The 16,842-nt window shown below is 46.4% G+C and overlaps 1 protein-coding gene across 2 annotated transcripts in view; it reads right to left on the bottom strand.

The window, feature by feature from the left end:
- Positions 1–16,842, bottom strand: part of LOC119435991 (phospholipase A2 group XV) — a 97,000-nt gene that overhangs the window by 65,776 nt on the left and 14,382 nt on the right. For both annotated transcript variants that reach the window (XR_007468494.1, XM_037702708.2), the window contains exons 2-6: positions 9,330–9,486; positions 7,325–7,443; positions 6,574–6,672; positions 2,580–2,807; positions 924–1,218 (exon numbers count right to left, since the gene is read on the bottom strand). Coding sequence is in view for 1 of the 2 variants with exons in the window: in XM_037702708.2 (XP_037558636.1) it covers positions 924–1,218; positions 2,580–2,807; positions 6,574–6,672; positions 7,325–7,443; positions 9,330–9,486 (898 nt within the window). In the remaining variant the exon portion in view is untranslated. The remainder of the gene's footprint in view (positions 1–923; positions 1,219–2,579; positions 2,808–6,573; positions 6,673–7,324; positions 7,444–9,329; positions 9,487–16,842) is intronic.

Here is a 16,842-nt window from a genome sequence, read left to right as displayed (position 1 = left end):
AAAGGGTAAGCTGGCAGCCACATGAAAATAGCACAACGCTACGAACAAAACTACTGCTGGTTTTTCGGGAAGAGGCATGTGTAAAGGAATGCCTGTTCTATGTTCCAAACTCTTCGAGCTGTCGATCAATCTGCCGTTTTCCCACGAGCTTCTAGCCTCATGGATAGCTCAGTTGGTAGAGTGACTACTCCTAAGAGACGGTAATAACAACAAGACGGCAAGTTGGGCCAGTTGGTTGGGATTCATCGTAAGCATCGTAACAGCGCGTAACAACGGTGGTTGGGATTCATCGTAAGGGTCGTAACTATCGTTTGTTCGTGTCTTGTTTGCGCTGTTACGATCCTTACGGCAATAACAAGCTCGACCCTCGACGAATCTTTCTTCAACTGCAACGGTGTATTTTTGAGCAGATCATGTTATCTTGTGGATGCCAACATTCCCGTTCAAAAAATTCCTCCCCCTTGAAGGATTTCAGTGGAACGTAGTACGAGTCAAACTTGCCCGTTTCCTCTATTATTTTTTTTCATGTAATGGTATCCACTTATGATGTTTCTAGTTTGCGCTGAGTTCAAGGTTGCTATCGTATGCGACAAGCTTTTCGAACCCTTCGGTAATTCATGGACTGTGGCAAACTTAATCTATTCTATGGAAACTCTGCCACTGCTCACTTAAGATGACATGGTATACATCACATTGACTTATTTCGCATGACCTTCTCGATGAGCCATTGTTTTTTCGTTCTATCTTGCGTGGATTTCTTTCCCTTCCCTTTCTGCTCCACCTGCGTTTATCAGTGATGATGGTGTTGAAATAGCCTATACTTCGAATAGACGATTTTCCCATGTTTTCCTGCTTTAAAATAAAGAAAGACAACCTAAATTCAGCCTAAACTGCTGCTGACAGTATATGTCAGCGTAGCATACCTCTCAATGGTGCTGACGTTTCGGCCGTGCAGACAATGGATCTCGACGCCTGGCGCCGTGGTGTCGAGCATAAACGACCGTGTGTCCTTAAACATTTCGTAACCATCTGGGAAACCGATGTCACTGAAGAAAGCCTCATAGTCTGCCAGGCCGTAACTCCGGTTAACAGTCTTCACCAGAACCTCGGACTCGTTCCAGTAGAGCCGGTTGGGCAGCATGTAGGCCAAGCTGGGTGCAGACCGCTGCTCGGGCCGCACCGACAAAGGGTTGATCACCACAACGCCCAAATTCTCGCCTGCGAAGATAACGCCGATGTGGTAGACGTCTCTGGGCGCTTACGCAAGAAAGCAGCATGGTCCGCGCTTTTTACGAGCAGCCAAGTCTGCTCGCCTTTAGGCATTATGACAAACCATTGTTTATACACGCGAGAGCAATCACACCTTCTGCTGGCACTGCCACATTTTCGAAAACAGAGAAAGCCCAGCTGCGTTCACTGCACTCAGCTGTTATGAACTATTATCGGGATATTCCTGTAACATCACGCTCGAAGCCACAGAACCGAGAATAAACTAATAAGAAAGTTTACGAATGTTCCTAGGTCCGATCCAAGAACAAGACAACTCTGAATTCCATTATACTTGCAGTAAAAAATGCGTTATAGTCCAAGTTCACAAAATGATTTTAACTGGCAAGAATAAAGCTAGCATCTGGAAATATAACATTTCTTCTTTCATGGTTGAGATTGGGCGTTAAAAGTACACACTATAGGGCCAACATAGCAAGCAACACTCATCTCCGTCGTTTTCTCTACAAATAAAATTTTCCTTTAAAACCATACTGCTCTTCACAAAATTAACTTAGCGGGTAGAAATAGAAGCAGCGTAAAAACATAAATTGTCTTCTTTACTTCTTTACATTATATTTTGAAGTATACCACGGCAGAATAAGCAATGAACAGCGTGCCTCGCCTTCTGCCGTGCAGTCACCAGCGTCACAAGGACGCGTTACAGTAAGGTCAGGCAGGCTGATTAAAGGGGTATGAGCTCCACACTTATAATTGGATCTTTCTCAAGATTGCTTATTGTACTCAAAATCAATTTAAATCTTCAAATCTCCTTCCCACTTGCAATCACACGCTTTCATCATAAATATTAGCGACGTTATAATATTGGTCTGTTTTAATGTTATATGTATGATTTCTATTTTTTTCGCTTGCTTTCGCTTTTTAGCTTTTGCCTACTCAACCACCATTAACCATGTTGCTAGGTCATGTGAAGGGATATTGCAGTCCAGCTACTTAGCGCTGTCATTGACTCCAGCTGCCGAGTCTCTGTCTGACAAGACCGCTTTTTACGGTTATCTTACGGCTATCACTGTATCGATGGCCCCAATATCGTTCTAACAAATACTCACGGTGCGCATAAACTACTATTATCGTACCTGTTAAACACAGTTCACATAGCAGAAATTTACTTCCTCGTGCAGAAAGTAAATCCAAAACTATAAATCCTGTACAGGAAAAGACGGCTTTGGTTCGTTTGTATTCCCTGTCATTATTGGAGGACTCCTACACATTCAAACTATTTCTCCTATGCCTTTAAAATGGCCGGTGCAGCTGCTATCGCCATAGAGGAACAGAAGTGCTTCACGACTTACCAGAAGCATAGGCCTTGAGCGCCTTGACGGCGCCGCCCCAAGCGCCCCCGAGGGTCACCATGGCCCTAACATATTTGTCTTTCCAGGCCTGCGGTTGACGACTAAAGAAGTACCTCAGGTTGGGGCATCCCATACTATGGCATACCATGATGACAGGCATGTTATCGTTGTTAGTGTACGAATCCTCTATGAGCCCGTGCAGTCGCTCGAAGTAGTCGCCCAATTCATCTGCAAAATGTAAGAAGCAAGGAGAAACCTTAGTTCCGGTTTGCATGCGACGCAACGGTGCTTCTGGCGCAAGCATCTTTATGCTGGAACAAGGAAGGGGTTCAGTTGCTCTAATTATAATACTCAGTAGTTGGGAATTAAACCATAAATCTCAAAACAGGAGCAAACGAAATCCTCAGTGATGAACTCGGTTGTTACATTGCTTGGAAAACGTGTCACCTGTTCTCACAATAAAAAAAAGAAAGACTTGGCCCATGGCCCGGAAGAAGTTACGAACTCTTCGTAGAAGAGGTGTCACCCAATAATATATATTTCACACATTATTAAGCGAATGCGGCCGGCCAACGCCAAAACAACTCTTACGATCGAAAAGCATTGAAAATTCGGCTCCACCTTGCCCGGATCCAAGAGGGGAAAATATCAATAATCGCATGGCCGAAAGTCCTCTGCGGGTGACCTTGGTTATCCAGATTCTCTGCTGAATATCAAGGAAGATACGGTAAGCAGTCGTAAAGCACGGCCGGGCGATTCCCGCTATCGATAGCATCCCGTGGTTGTTTGAAGCCCACGGAGGCAAGTATCAAGGTAGTATGTGAGTATAGTCGTGACAGGCAGTCCCGCAAAGAACTGCTTTTGCAGTCGCACTGCTCACCGTTGGCGCGGAGGAGTTGTTAAGACAGAAAACAGTAATACGTTTCATACGCTTGTAACAGAATAGCAGTACTCACATCCACCACATCTAGTCCACGCGGTTGCTATCAAATGCTAATTAAGGTCCAGGCTACCTGAAACGTACTCTCCGGATGTCGGTAGACGGCCATATGCAGAGAAGGCTAGACAACGACCACCTGGCACTTGGGTTGAAGAGATAAGGAAAATCTGCCATTCACACGCGTATTTAGGGGAGCTCAATAGCCATGGTTCAGAGTCTAGAGAACTGCGCATACCGGATAAGGTGCTTGATACGCCAAATAACATGGACGTCTAGTCTTAAACGGCAACGTGACACCTTTTAACTGAGTTGTAAACAATGATTAATAAAAGGACACTAAAATAAATGCAACTTCGGCTTCGACAAGCAGATTAATGTTCTTAGACTTAATCAGTGCTTTTTTTTCTGAAACACTGGACTCATCAGCGAAGAAAGATCCAGTTGAAAGCTTTACTCCTCATATTACTCTTAGTCCAAGCTAAGGCGCTTGTGAAATCATTGTGTGACGTCGAATAATTTCATGGTCCCGGTTTGAAATAAGAGGAAAACGCGCGGTGCGCACAACCGTCAGCCTGTTCAGGACTGAGCTGCCGCTCAGCGCTCAAGAGAGGTCCCGAAGTTCTCGTTCCGTTCGAAATTGTTGATCTCGAACGCCTCGAGCGGGGCATACCGGTGGGTAACGCTGTGAACAGCGCCGCGAACCAGTGAAGCAGCCGGTACGCGCCCGGAACCCAGCGGCTCACGACGAGCTCCTCCATGACCACGCAGCAAGACCTAGGGTCGGCCAGAGCGTTGCAGGCGTCAACCGTCGCGAAGATATCGTGGACGTTGATATTGTGCAGGCCGCGGTGCACGGCGCAGCAGCGCATCAGGCTCTCGGTCTCGTGCACGTCGATCCAGTTCTCGACGAAGATGAACGTGCGCAGGGTTTCGCAGCTGCCAAATAGCTCAGACAGCATGGGCACGCCAAAGCTCGAGAAGAGCACGCTCACGGTCTCCAGTGTGTCGAGCGTGGTCACCATGCTGCGGAGCGCATCCGTCAGATCCCTGGGCGAGTAGTCGTACAGCCGGTATTGGCGCAGATTAACGTGCCCCAGGTTGCAGCCAAGCCCGAGGCCCTGCCATAAGAAAGGATGATGTTGCGAGATGCGTGACTCGCACAGCTCCACGATTTCGATGCAGCGGTGCTCCATAAGCAGCCAGTGGAACAGCACGAACGAGTGCCTGCGCTGCATGTTGTACGTGGCGGGTAGCATGCGCCCGCGCAGACACGGCAACGCCATCCGTCCTGGACTGAATTCGCGGAGCTCGAAGTTGATGACCCACAGGAATTCATTCCACAGGGAGAGCTCCGCGAGGAAGAAGCAGCCGTTGTCCATGCTGGCCGTGTGCCACTGGTCGCAGTTCACCCGGTGATGGATCGGGATGCTCCGAAGGTAACGCAGGTTCGAGAAGAGCTGGTTGACTGACGGGCATAGGCTGGGACAACTGTCAACCAGATGCGCAGCGTACTCGCGCAGGCAGTCACTGCTTCGCACCAGCCGAGCAGCTTGCACTGCATGGGCACGCCGATGCTCGGGAAGTGTACGCTTACGATCTCCAGCGTGTCGAGCGCGGCCACCGTGGAGCGGAGCGCGTCCATCAGGTCCCTGGGTGGGTAGTCGTACAGCCGGTATTGGCGCAGCTTCACGTGCCCCAGGTTGCGGCTCAGCCAGAAGCCGTCCCGGATCAGGAAGTGGTTTTGCTGGACGACCGAGTGGCGCAGCTCCACGATCTCGATGCAGCGCTGCACCATGAGCAGCCAGTGGACCAGCCCAAACGATGGCCTGCGCGGCACGTTGGGCGCGACGTGAACCACGCATCCGCGCAGACAAGCCAAGGTCAGCTGTCCTGGACTGACTTCGTGGAGCTCGAAGTCGATGACCCACAGCAATTCTTTGCACAGGAAGAGATCTGCGAGGATGAAGCAGCTGTTGGGCGCACTGGCCGTACCCGACTTGTCGTCGTTCGCCCGGCAATGGCTCTGGATGCTCCGAAGGTAACGCAAGTTGGAGAAGAATTGGTTGTCCGACAGGCACAGGTTGGAACAGTTGCCAACCAAGTTCGCGGCGTACTCGTGCAGGCGGCCGCTCCATGGTCCCATCTCGCAGACGCTTACGTTGTAACATCGTCGTCGTCTGAGTTTCATTGGCATCATCGACCGCGGAGTTCGACCGCTTCCAGGTTGGGCACAGCAAAAGGTGAAATCCCTGGAACGGAGCCGGGGCGGACGCTGCATCGCGCCTTGCGCGGTTGACTCGAGGTTCCACGGTTTCGGTATCAAATGTGATCTCGCGAAATGACGGCAATCAGACCCAGATCCAGACGTCCGACTCTTACTAGCAGTGGCAGCAATTGAGCGCGCCAGCGCCGGTGGCCGTTGCCCGTGCACCGCGTGCCTTCGTCTTCTTTATGTCCAACAGCCTCTCCGCACGTTTGTATCGCTTTTGTGCATGAAAACACTAGAAATTTAGGCGCAGATTTCGAAAGCGAGGTACTTGACGAAGGCCCCCATACACAAGGGCAGGCTGCACCTGTAAATTTGGCTCGGTGGATCTTTTGCCCCGCAGCCGCCATCTTATATGAAAGAACGCATGTTCCATGTGCACATGAGGGAAAGAGGAGCCTACTGCAATCGCTACCGTAGCTAGCTTGAGGCCTACTAAGGCACTGGCATTTTAGCGGCGCTGGTTACATTGGCCAGTCCTGTTGCTGTAAATATCAATCTGGAAGGTAGTAAGGACACTATACTCACAAAGAATCAGAATGGATTACACTTTCTGGCATATATGGTAAGCGGCAGTATATTAAAAGTCTCACATTGATATTACGCATGTGACGCAGACGTATATATATGCACTCATATTTGCGCAAATCATCGCTAAAATTATGTGCCCAATATTTCAGACATTCCTCGCATTATATCCATGAATAGAGTGTCGATATGTCTTTGAGATCTGGGCTCTTGAAGGACGGCCTCGTAAGCCCAGGCAAATTTATAGGCAGTACACGTACTCGGTGCTTTTCTGAAGTCGTAAGGAGCGCCCAGAACGTCGATCCCTCTCTGGTAGCCGTGGGCAACGAGTTCCTCCACAATCCTTGTGAAGTACGCAGCTGCAAGAAAACATAGCATGCAGTTAGGTGCTCGTCGCGCACTTTTCGATCAAGTCATACTAGAAAAAAAGGAGAGGCTGAGCTGTTCAAGAATATATCGAAATAATGGATGCACTAACATTTGCTATAGTGCTGTGTTGGGAGTGAAAGGCCACGTTACTACAAGCGGTCGAACACCTGAACTTGACGTTTGCTCGTTCCCCTACTCAGGCACCGAAAAACGTTCTTGGTGAATTTTTCTTGGCAATATATTACGTCATTGTTATACAGAGGGACAGTGTAAGATTTTTATGTGTATGGAACCAGTTCTGTTTCAGCCGCAATTTCTTGAGAAGGTTTCCCACTTAAAGTTTACCAAGACGAAAGCTTGCGCTATAGCAGCGTGAAAGACATGGACGAAGGACAGACGTTAGACCCACATACAGCGCTAACAACTTTCTTTCAAAGTTGTAAGTGAAGTCGTTAGTCAATTCCTGGGCATGTGTCTAACGTCTTCCCTTTGTCCATGTATTTCGCGCTGCTTTACCATTATCACTTAAAGATGCCGGTGACCGAGAACGTGGACAGGTACACCAGCTGATGGCTGACGCTATAGTGCGTAGTGACGCTGCCGGCCTTTCGACCTTACAAACAATGGCGTTGATGCACTCACTTGGAGACACCTGGCTCGGGTCCAGCCACTCGACGGTGGTCGTGTTACCGAAGCCAGGTACCCGAATGTGCACTCCGTCCGGAGGCCTCGTGGTCCTCGTCTTGTTGTCGTACACCAACCTGGTTGCAAGTACCATATCGCTGTGCATCAGCAACAAATGGCACGCGATCTTTCCAACAAGGCAAGTTAGCGTCCGCCGGCGTTATTTTTTCCACGTCCCCCAGATTGTATTATTGGTTTGCTTGCATCAAACAGCAAACGAATAAAATAATCTAGAGAACGTCGAAAAAATAACACAGGCAAACCCCGTCTCACTAGACAAAACACGTAGAGAGATATGTCCCAACTAACCCGAAATTTTGGCTGCGGTTTTGTGTGAGCCATGAACTTGAATGAATGAATGAATGAATGAATGAATGAATGAATGAATGAATGAATGAATGAATGAATGAATGAATGAATGAATGAACTAAAGAGCAAACACGTTTGGCTGCAGACATTGTAAAGGTCGCCGGGAATAACGTTGTGTTTATAACGTACCAGCCACCCTAATTTTATCTAAGCGCTAATTCGATGGTACCGCATTGGTTGCGCGAGTTCGTGTAGCGCTTGGCCACTGCCGCGCAGCTAGACATGGTGCGCCACTGGAGTATCATAACATTTAACTGGACGCCTGACTTCAATTTATACATTTTAGGCTGCTAGCGAAATTCGATAAGCTCATCTGGCCTGCGTGATTGTCTGGCCTTGTATCTCTTCTTTTTCTATAGTTGAGCGAACTTTCTCCCTTCTTCGAATAACTGCTTCCAGTGGTATTGTGGTTCCTCTATAGCTTCGTTAGCATGTAACTATTGTGCTGGCCAATGCCGTGTGCCGTGAAAAGTGCATACACAGACCGCTCTCAGCCCAGGCCGTGCCTTTAAGAAACATCGGGTAATTTACTGCATATAGTCCAAAGGAACGCCTTGAAGGTTATAATGTTGATGTTTCTCTAAGCGCTTAATGAACAGCTTAAATTCAGAGTTATTGTTCTTCGGCGTCGGCAAACTGGACCGTGAAGTTGGCGCGACGTGCTCTTAAAAACAGATCCCAGCCACGGCGGCGGCATTTCGATGTAGGCGAAATGCAAAAACGCCCGTGTACTTGCGTTGTAGTGCACGTTAAAGAACCCCAGGTGGTCAAAATTAATCCGGAGCCCTCCACTACGACGTGCCTCATAATCAGAACTGGTTTTGGCACGTAAAACCCCAGTAAGAAGAAGAAGCTCTTAAAAACAGGCTAGACCACTCATATGTCTGGCGAAGTGTCAGTTAAAGAGGCTAGCGCGGCGAGCTGTTCTTTCAACGCATGTTGTAAGTGAACATCGAAAAAAGTTTTATTGGCGACCACATATCACACGTATCAGCTAAAGTGAGTGCTGTTGTAGTAAACGCCTAGTTACTTGCATCTCTACTTTTTTTTTTTCAGTCCGACCACCTACCGCTTCAGCTGTTTAAATACGGAAACCTGAGGTGAATATGCCCCACCAAAATAATATTTATAACCTTCCTGTGTAGTGCATACAGTGCCGGCTGCTTCCGTGAAAGAAAGAAAGAAAGAAAGAAAGAAAGAAAGAAAGAAAGAAAGAAAGAAAGAAAGAAAGAAAGAAAGAAAGAAAGAAAGAAAGAAAGAAAGAAAGAAAGAAAGAAAGAAAGAAAGAAAGAAAAATGAATTATGTTTTCAACGTGCATCGGCACGTCAAGCCCTGTGTTCCTTTATGCGTGGTTATAATAAGCTTGTTTACTTCGGACATCCCATCAAAGATCTTTGTGTAACTCTGCAGACCAGTAACTCATTTACAAGTAAGCTTTTCTGTTTTGTTTTCTTTCCTTCACTGGTATCCGTATGATAATATGTGAGCAGATAGAGTGCGGACAGCGCGGTGGACGAATTGGTGCCAGAATGTCCCGCGTCTCGTGAGACGTGCACGCAAGACAGTCGTGGGCTGCTGACGGCGAGTGCGCACCTCATGTTGTCGACCCAACAGTCGAGCACGTAAGGCACCATCAGCTCGAGGTTGACCCAGAGGTCGAAGTAGTCATTGGTTCTCCTTTCGCAAAAGTAATGCACCGTCTCGCTCTTGTTCAACTGGGCCTCGAGTTGACTGCCGCCGTCGCCAGGCACTGCGCGGAACAAGGCAAGAATGTATACACATCATAAGTATAGCACGTGTGCCTACCTTCGAATCTTCAAATAGCAACCTAATAGCGTAGCTTCACAAAATCATTACCCGATTATTCCTTCAATTATTCCGTTGTGACCCGCCGGGGTGGCTCAGTCAGCTAAGGCGTTGCGCTGCTGAGCACGAGGTCGCGGGATCGAATCCCAGCCCCGGCGGCCGCATTTCGATGGAGGCGAAATGCGAAAACGCCCGTGTGCTTGCTTTGTAGTGCACGTTAAAGAACCCCAGATGGTCAAAACTAATCCGGAGCCCTCCACTACGGCGTGCCTCATAATCGGAACTGGTTTTGGCACGTAAAACCCCAAAAAGAAGAAGAATTATTCGGTTGTGGCCGAATGTACAATGCCCCGGCTATGATTAAAACCAGCCTACCTATACTCTTAAATGAAAGATATGCTCGGTTAACCGGTCAGCGACTGTATAGCGTGTACTTCCTTCAAAGCGCGCGCCTCCAAATTGCGCAGGATTTTTTTTTTTACAGAGCCTCAATTTTTAAAGCACAGCTGCAAAACCTAGCAGAATCGTCGTTGCTTAAATCTGTCTACACAACGCTTACCCGCAAGATGGTGGGCCAGGGATAGTTGAACAGGGATACTATAACGATTCCGTTCGTATTATTTCACTTTTCGCGCTTTGTCAGACGCTTGATCGGTGCTCCACCTACGCTCTCACAAGGGTCAGCCAGTCGTGAGCGGTGGATGACAAGAAAGGAATGAAATCGAGCGAAAGGAATCGTTACGTATACGTAGGTTGCACCGCTATGAGTTAGCTCGTTCGATCCCAGCATAAGCCCGCTAATATTGCAGCGAAGCTGAAGGCACAGGTATTGCACATTGTTGCAACATATATGCAGAAGCATGCGTCAGATATAGCGGAGAGTGTGCAAGTGCTAAGCTCGGATGGTGATGCGTTTCAAAGGACTCGAGTATACAGCGACGGAATTGCACCGCATATATAGTGAATGGCGTTTCCATAGTCCTGGGTAGATTTGGAACAGTGACAAACCGAGGGCTTCTGGAGGATGTGAGAACTCCTTTATACAACAAGGATTGCGATGCAGGCTTGGTATGCCATCTTAGAGCACTATAGGATGAACAAAATGAGGAGACGAGAAGAGCACGTGACCACCGTGTCTGCGTGTTCATGTGCTCTTCTCGTGCCCTCGTCTGGCTCTTTGCTGTCATTGAAGCACGAGTTGCTCATATTTGCATACATCTGCGAAGGTTCTTTTCCTTTTTTTTTCGCACGTTGGTGAATAAATTGGTGAGCTGGGCGTGCAGTGATCTAAATCACTGCTTGCGTCATTACGGGAACTTCGAATTTGAGAACCTCGGGCGTAGTACCGAAGGTCGCGGTTCAACGAATGATGACGAAGCAAGTAAATTTAGCCCGAGTGCAATTTAAACGCGGAAAAACGGCCCCGCGATCACCAGCGTAGAACGGTCGATGCAGACGCAGTCGTTACTTGTGCTTTACAACATCACAGTATAGATCCGCATGCTTGTCAGTTTCGTTCGGCAAAAAAACAGAAAAAAAGAGACGCTGACTGTGACTGTCTTCGAAAGCACTATACCAGGTGTTTCAGCGAACATGTTGAAAAATTTTTAAAGGTTGCCTGTGGCAGATAGCACAATTCCAGTTCATGAGCTGGTCTACTCGAAGAGGCGGACATTACTTGCACAAAAAAAATTGAAATGCATAATCGGCTAATTAACAGAAAGTTCACTAATTGAGTTTTTAGCTAATTGCTTTGTGGCCCATATTGCAATTTACAAATTCTAGTCATGGAGTTCTAAAGTCGTACCCACTTTGAACGAATTCTCAGGATGACATCAGTTTCGAGATATTAATTCCCGAAATTTGCGGAGAAATGCATTGGCGTTCCAGTTACTTTTGTGTTTCAATGCATAAAACGACGTTTGATGCATGAAATGAACTGTGTGCCTTGCGATGCTCTTGCTTTGTGCGGGCGACATAGAAGCAAATCCTGGCCCTAAGATCGACAACGTATTGACACTGCTAAAAGAGTATCATGCTGAAACCACAACGTCTTTAACAGAAATCAATAGACAAATGAACATCAATGCCCGTGTGTCCTCCATTGAACAAAGTTTAACCAGTGTATTGGGACTCAAGAATGGCTTTGACACTGTAACCGAAAATGTACAGGAATGTAAGGTGAATATCCGTAAAACAAACAATGAACTAATAGATGTAGTAGAAGACATGAATAACCGCATGCGAAGAAATAATTTGATTATAAAAGGCCTTCCTGAAGCTGAGCATGGGGGATACGTGGAATCTGAGCTCATTGTTAAGGAGTTTTTAGATGTTCATCTTGGTATTCAGGCTGGCGACATAGAAAGAGCCCACCGCCTAGGCCAGCGCCGTGCTAATACCCATCGACCGATTATTGTTAAATTTCTTAACTTCAAATCCAAAACAGAAGTTCTGAGCAACGCATTCAAGTTAAAAAACATCGAATCACCCAAAGTCTGGTTGGACGAGGATTACTCTCCCAAAGTGCTACATGAAAGGAAAAAGCTGCGCCATTTCGCCAAGGAGCACAGCAGGGAAAATGAGTGGTTTACTGTGTGGTACAACAAACTGCACATGAAGATCGGTATTTATCGCTATGATTCGGCCTCAGATCATGTCATTCGTATTTATGCCCGACCAGAGCGGACCACGAAATGACACCATGAAAAACAAGGCAAGAAAACAACCACAACAGCTCCGATTTGCTTGCTCTTGGCGAACTTCCGCAGTATATTTCATAAGCTTGACATTTTAAAAACAATCATGCACACATGTTCCACCGATATCCTTATCGGAACGGAAACCTGGCTTTCCGAAGACATCGCCAATAATGAGCTGATGTTCTCACCAAATTTTGTGCTTTTCGGTCGAGATAGGATCGGGACTAGGGGAGGAGGAGTGCTCATCGCAGTAAAACATCAGTGCAGCCGTTGCTTATAGCCATTGAATCACCTCTCGAATTAATCTGGATATCTGTTCATTTTTGCCACGTCCATTGCGTCATTGGTGCCTGTTACCGGCCGCCAGATAGTCGATCTGAATTTATTCACCTTTTCAATGATGCTACTGTTCAAATCATGAAGAAGTTTCCTCGATATTTTTTTTAATTATATGCGGTGATTTTAACTATCCAGGCATAGACTGGATCACGTCATCAATTAACAGCCAGAGCAAACCGCGCGGAGCATCTTCGCTTTCTTCAGTGCCTTCACTATCATCACCTCACCCAGATAGTTCACAAACCCACTCGCGGTAATCATGCACTAGATCTCATCCTGACAAACAATCCGGATCTGGCATATACTCAAATCCTGGAAGAAATTAGTGATCACAAGGCCGTGCATTGTTCGTTCACTCTACCACGCCTCGACAAAAGAAAAATAACAAAACAAATACTCAACTATGCGCAGGTAGATATGGAAAAAATTAATTGCATGTTAGAACGCTTCTTAGTTGAGTTTCAGTCAAGCTTCGCAAGCCGTACAACTAACGACAACTGGTGCTTATTTCGCGATCACCTAAAACATATAGAAGATTCATATGTGCCTAAACTTTCTATAACATCACGTGTAAGTGATCCATGGTTTACCCGCGATGTGAAGAGGCTCCTAAACAGGAAGAAAAGGGCTTATCGGAAAGCGAGTCGGTCAAATGTGCCTGAAGACTGGCAAAATTACAAGGAAATCTCGAAACAAACCGAAAATACAGTTATTGAAGCAAAAAAAAATATTTCACTTGTACTCTACCCAACCTCTTAAAAACTGATCCAAAAAAGTTCTGGAACGTAGTAAACCCTAAACAAAATCAGTTGGTACCGTCCATGTTAGGTACAGAAGGCAACGTGCTAACACTATATCAGTGTGCCAAGCAATTCAATAGGTACTTCGCCGGAGTATACACATATGAAGATCCTATTAATAATTCCCTAATCCTTCCGCAGCTAACCATCCCATATCGCTTTCCACCTATTATCATCAGTGCTCACGGTGTAAAATGCGCTATTGATCGTTTGCCTTTCAAGACCAGCCCAGGGCCCGATGGCATCAGTGCTAAACTTTTAAAACTAAGCAATCATTTCTCATCAGTTGTACTTTCCTGAATATTCCAACAATCACTTGATTCTGGATGTGTACCGGAAGGCTGGAAGATAGCTCATGTTCTGCCAATACCTAAAAGCGGTGATAACACTGTGTTCAGTAACTACCGGCCTATTTCGTTAACCTCAATTAGTTGCAAACTGCTTGAGCATATTCTCTACTCACACATTATGGAGCATCTCAATCAAAACAATTTGCTAGTAAACAACCAGCACGGTTTTCGCCCGAAGCTTTCATGCCAAACGCAGCTTTACCAGTTGGTAACAGACCTTCATAATTCACTGCACCTGTCTCATTCTGTCGATGGTATATTTAAGTGATTTTTCGAAGGCCTTCGACCGTGTACCTCATAAACGACTAACACTGAAAATACGAAACCTCGAACTTGATAGAAAAACAACACGATGGCTTGAAGAATTTCTGACCAATCGTTTTCAGGTGGTTAAATTGAATGACAATATATCCAGTTCAACTCCTGTCAAGTCGGGTGTCCCTCAAGGTACAGTAATAGGTCCTCTTTTATTTTTAATATATATTACTGACATAGCATTAAATATTATTCAACAGTTCGCCTTTTTGCCGGTGATTGTGTGATTTACAGAGAGATAGCTAGCCCTAACGACGTTATAACACTACAATCTGACTTTAATAAACTAACGGAATGATGCTGCAAATGGCATCTGCAATTTAACACAGAAAAGACCAATCACCTGAACTTCACTTCCGTTCCAAAGTCTCAAACAAATACTTACATATTAAGCAATAGCATAGTAAACTCAGTTAGATCGGTTAAATACCTCGGTGTCTACATAAATTCTAGCTTAACATGGACTGACGATATAGAATATATGACAACTAAAGCGCAAAAAAAAAACTTGGCTTTCTGAAGCGACGCTTGTATCTGGCCGACAGGGACACCAGGCTTCAATAGTACACTTTCCTCGTGCGTCCCTCCCTGGCATATGCATCAGTCATTTGGCATCCCTACCAGATCACCCTTACCAATCTACTCGAAGCCGTCCAGAATGAAGCAGCGCGATTCATCATGTCATTCTACTAACGATTTCAAAGCGTTTCATCTTTGGAGCAAACACTAAACATGCCGCCACTCGCAATGCGCAGTAAATTCGCCAGATTATGCTTTTTTCACACACTGTATCACAGCAACACACCATTTGCCCGGTCACACATTTTACCGTCACCTCATGCTTCACATCGCATCGATCATGCCTACAAAGTTAACCCTATCTTCGCCCGGACGGAAAATTACAAGAATTCGCCGTTAACCTTATCAATAAAAGAATGGAATGAGTTACCCTCCAGAATTGCCACGATAACGCAGTCTTCTTTATTTCATTCGGCATTACTAACGTATTTACAATCCTAGCACTTTTAGCAACATTTTTCTCCCTCACAGCACTTATTCGCTTTCGCTATTTTGTTCTTGCTTCGTTGAGTGTGAATTTTGTAAGAATATTTACCTTGTTAATATGTTTGACGACTTGCTGTACCCCAAAGTGCGGTATTTACCACCTGCGATGCTCCTTCATTTGTGAAAATTGTGTTCTGCTTTATGTCCCCCCCCCCCCCCTATGTAATGCCCCTGTGGGCCCTTAGGGTATCTAAATAAATAAGTAAAATAAAAATAATAGAACTAGAATCGTGCCATCTGCTACAGGCAACCTTTAAAAATTTTTGAAAGTGTTCGCTGAAACACACTGTATATAGCCACTCGTAATAACTGCGCTGAACCAGACGTAATGTCTCCTCGGTTTCGGCTCCACTTTCTTAACCAGTTCTAGAGAGTGCCGTGCACGGTGCCGTACGAGTTCACGCCATGCATGCGAGTGCAGCGCAGAACCTGCACCCCTCGCGTCCGCCGCAAATAGACGAGAAAAGTGCGGCAATGCATGTGCTCGGTCGACTGCTGCCGGTGGCTTAGCCTTTCCGACGAATGTTCACGTAGGAATGCCGAAAGAATTTTTCCTTTCATTATCACTCTAATCTGTATCGTGATAGTACGTACTACGCTGTAGCAGCAAAGTTGTGGCCGTGGATGCCACTTTTTCGTAAGAAAGCACATACCAAGAAAGACACCGCTGCAACACGTTCCAAACATTTACCAACGCGTCCTGACAACTACGTAGGCATCGAACTTGTGTAACTTGCCAGCTTATGGCCAACTATACTGAGTGCTGTAATGAAAGCGGGAAATATTTGCATCCGTGCACTATTAATCGAATAGCCCGGCACCATGTCATGCGGCAAGAGATTGCAAGGCGCCTGCATTTCCAAGCGCAGGATAACCTTGAGCTCGTGCTGAACTGGTCCTGCACGACGTCAAATAGAAGAGCGCGGAGCAGGCAGACCAACCTGTTGTGTCAAATAGAGGACAAAATTGCTGCACCTGATGGAGCAGTGCGGAGAATACAGCCAAATCGAAATAACTTATCGTTTGGTACATATACGGAACTGTGCGCACTTCGTCACGTGCTGCCCGTGACTCATTTTTCGCACATTCCCGCACGCGCCATGGCGGGAGAATTGGCTAAGGCCGGACCTCTTTGGTGTTCAAAAGCTGACAGACGTCACTTGACCCAGGGTCGCGATGTGCGATGAGCCTTTGACGCTTTATTGCTCAACACTGGAAGCTTCCGTTGACGAAAGCCATGCGCGCATTCCACTCGAGTTGCGATTTTCATCAGCCGCTGTGTACACGTTTCTCCATGCGAAATGCGTCAGCAGGCACAGCGAAGTAAACGACGCTTATGCAACGCCTTTACTTGCTCCATAACGCATTTCGCAAGAGGCACACATGGCTCAGAATCGTTAGCAATGGCCTTCAGAGGAGCCATATGTTTGCCGATGGCAACAAAAAAAAGATGAGTAGAAAATTAGACGCTACATGCAGAATACTTTTCTGTCACCTTGCCATCCAGCATCAGGCATTTGATGCCCCTTCCTGGCTATCAGAGAGAAAGAAACATAACGTAGCCCCGCCTAAAACACGAAAGAAAATCCTTGTTGGCCTACAACATGCTTCAGCTGATCCTTACGAAACATACGAGAGTGAGAGCTATCGTTAAATGGAAACGAAAGACACACACGCTCACAAATGCCCATGTAAGAGGCGGCGGGGCAATGTCATTCACAATTAATAA

This window comes from Dermacentor silvarum, chromosome 1 (assembly GCF_013339745.2).
Source record: "Dermacentor silvarum isolate Dsil-2018 chromosome 1, BIME_Dsil_1.4, whole genome shotgun sequence".
Taxonomy (NCBI): domain Eukaryota; kingdom Metazoa; phylum Arthropoda; class Arachnida; order Ixodida; family Ixodidae; genus Dermacentor; species Dermacentor silvarum.
This window is presented reverse-complemented; position numbering and strand designations above follow the sequence as displayed.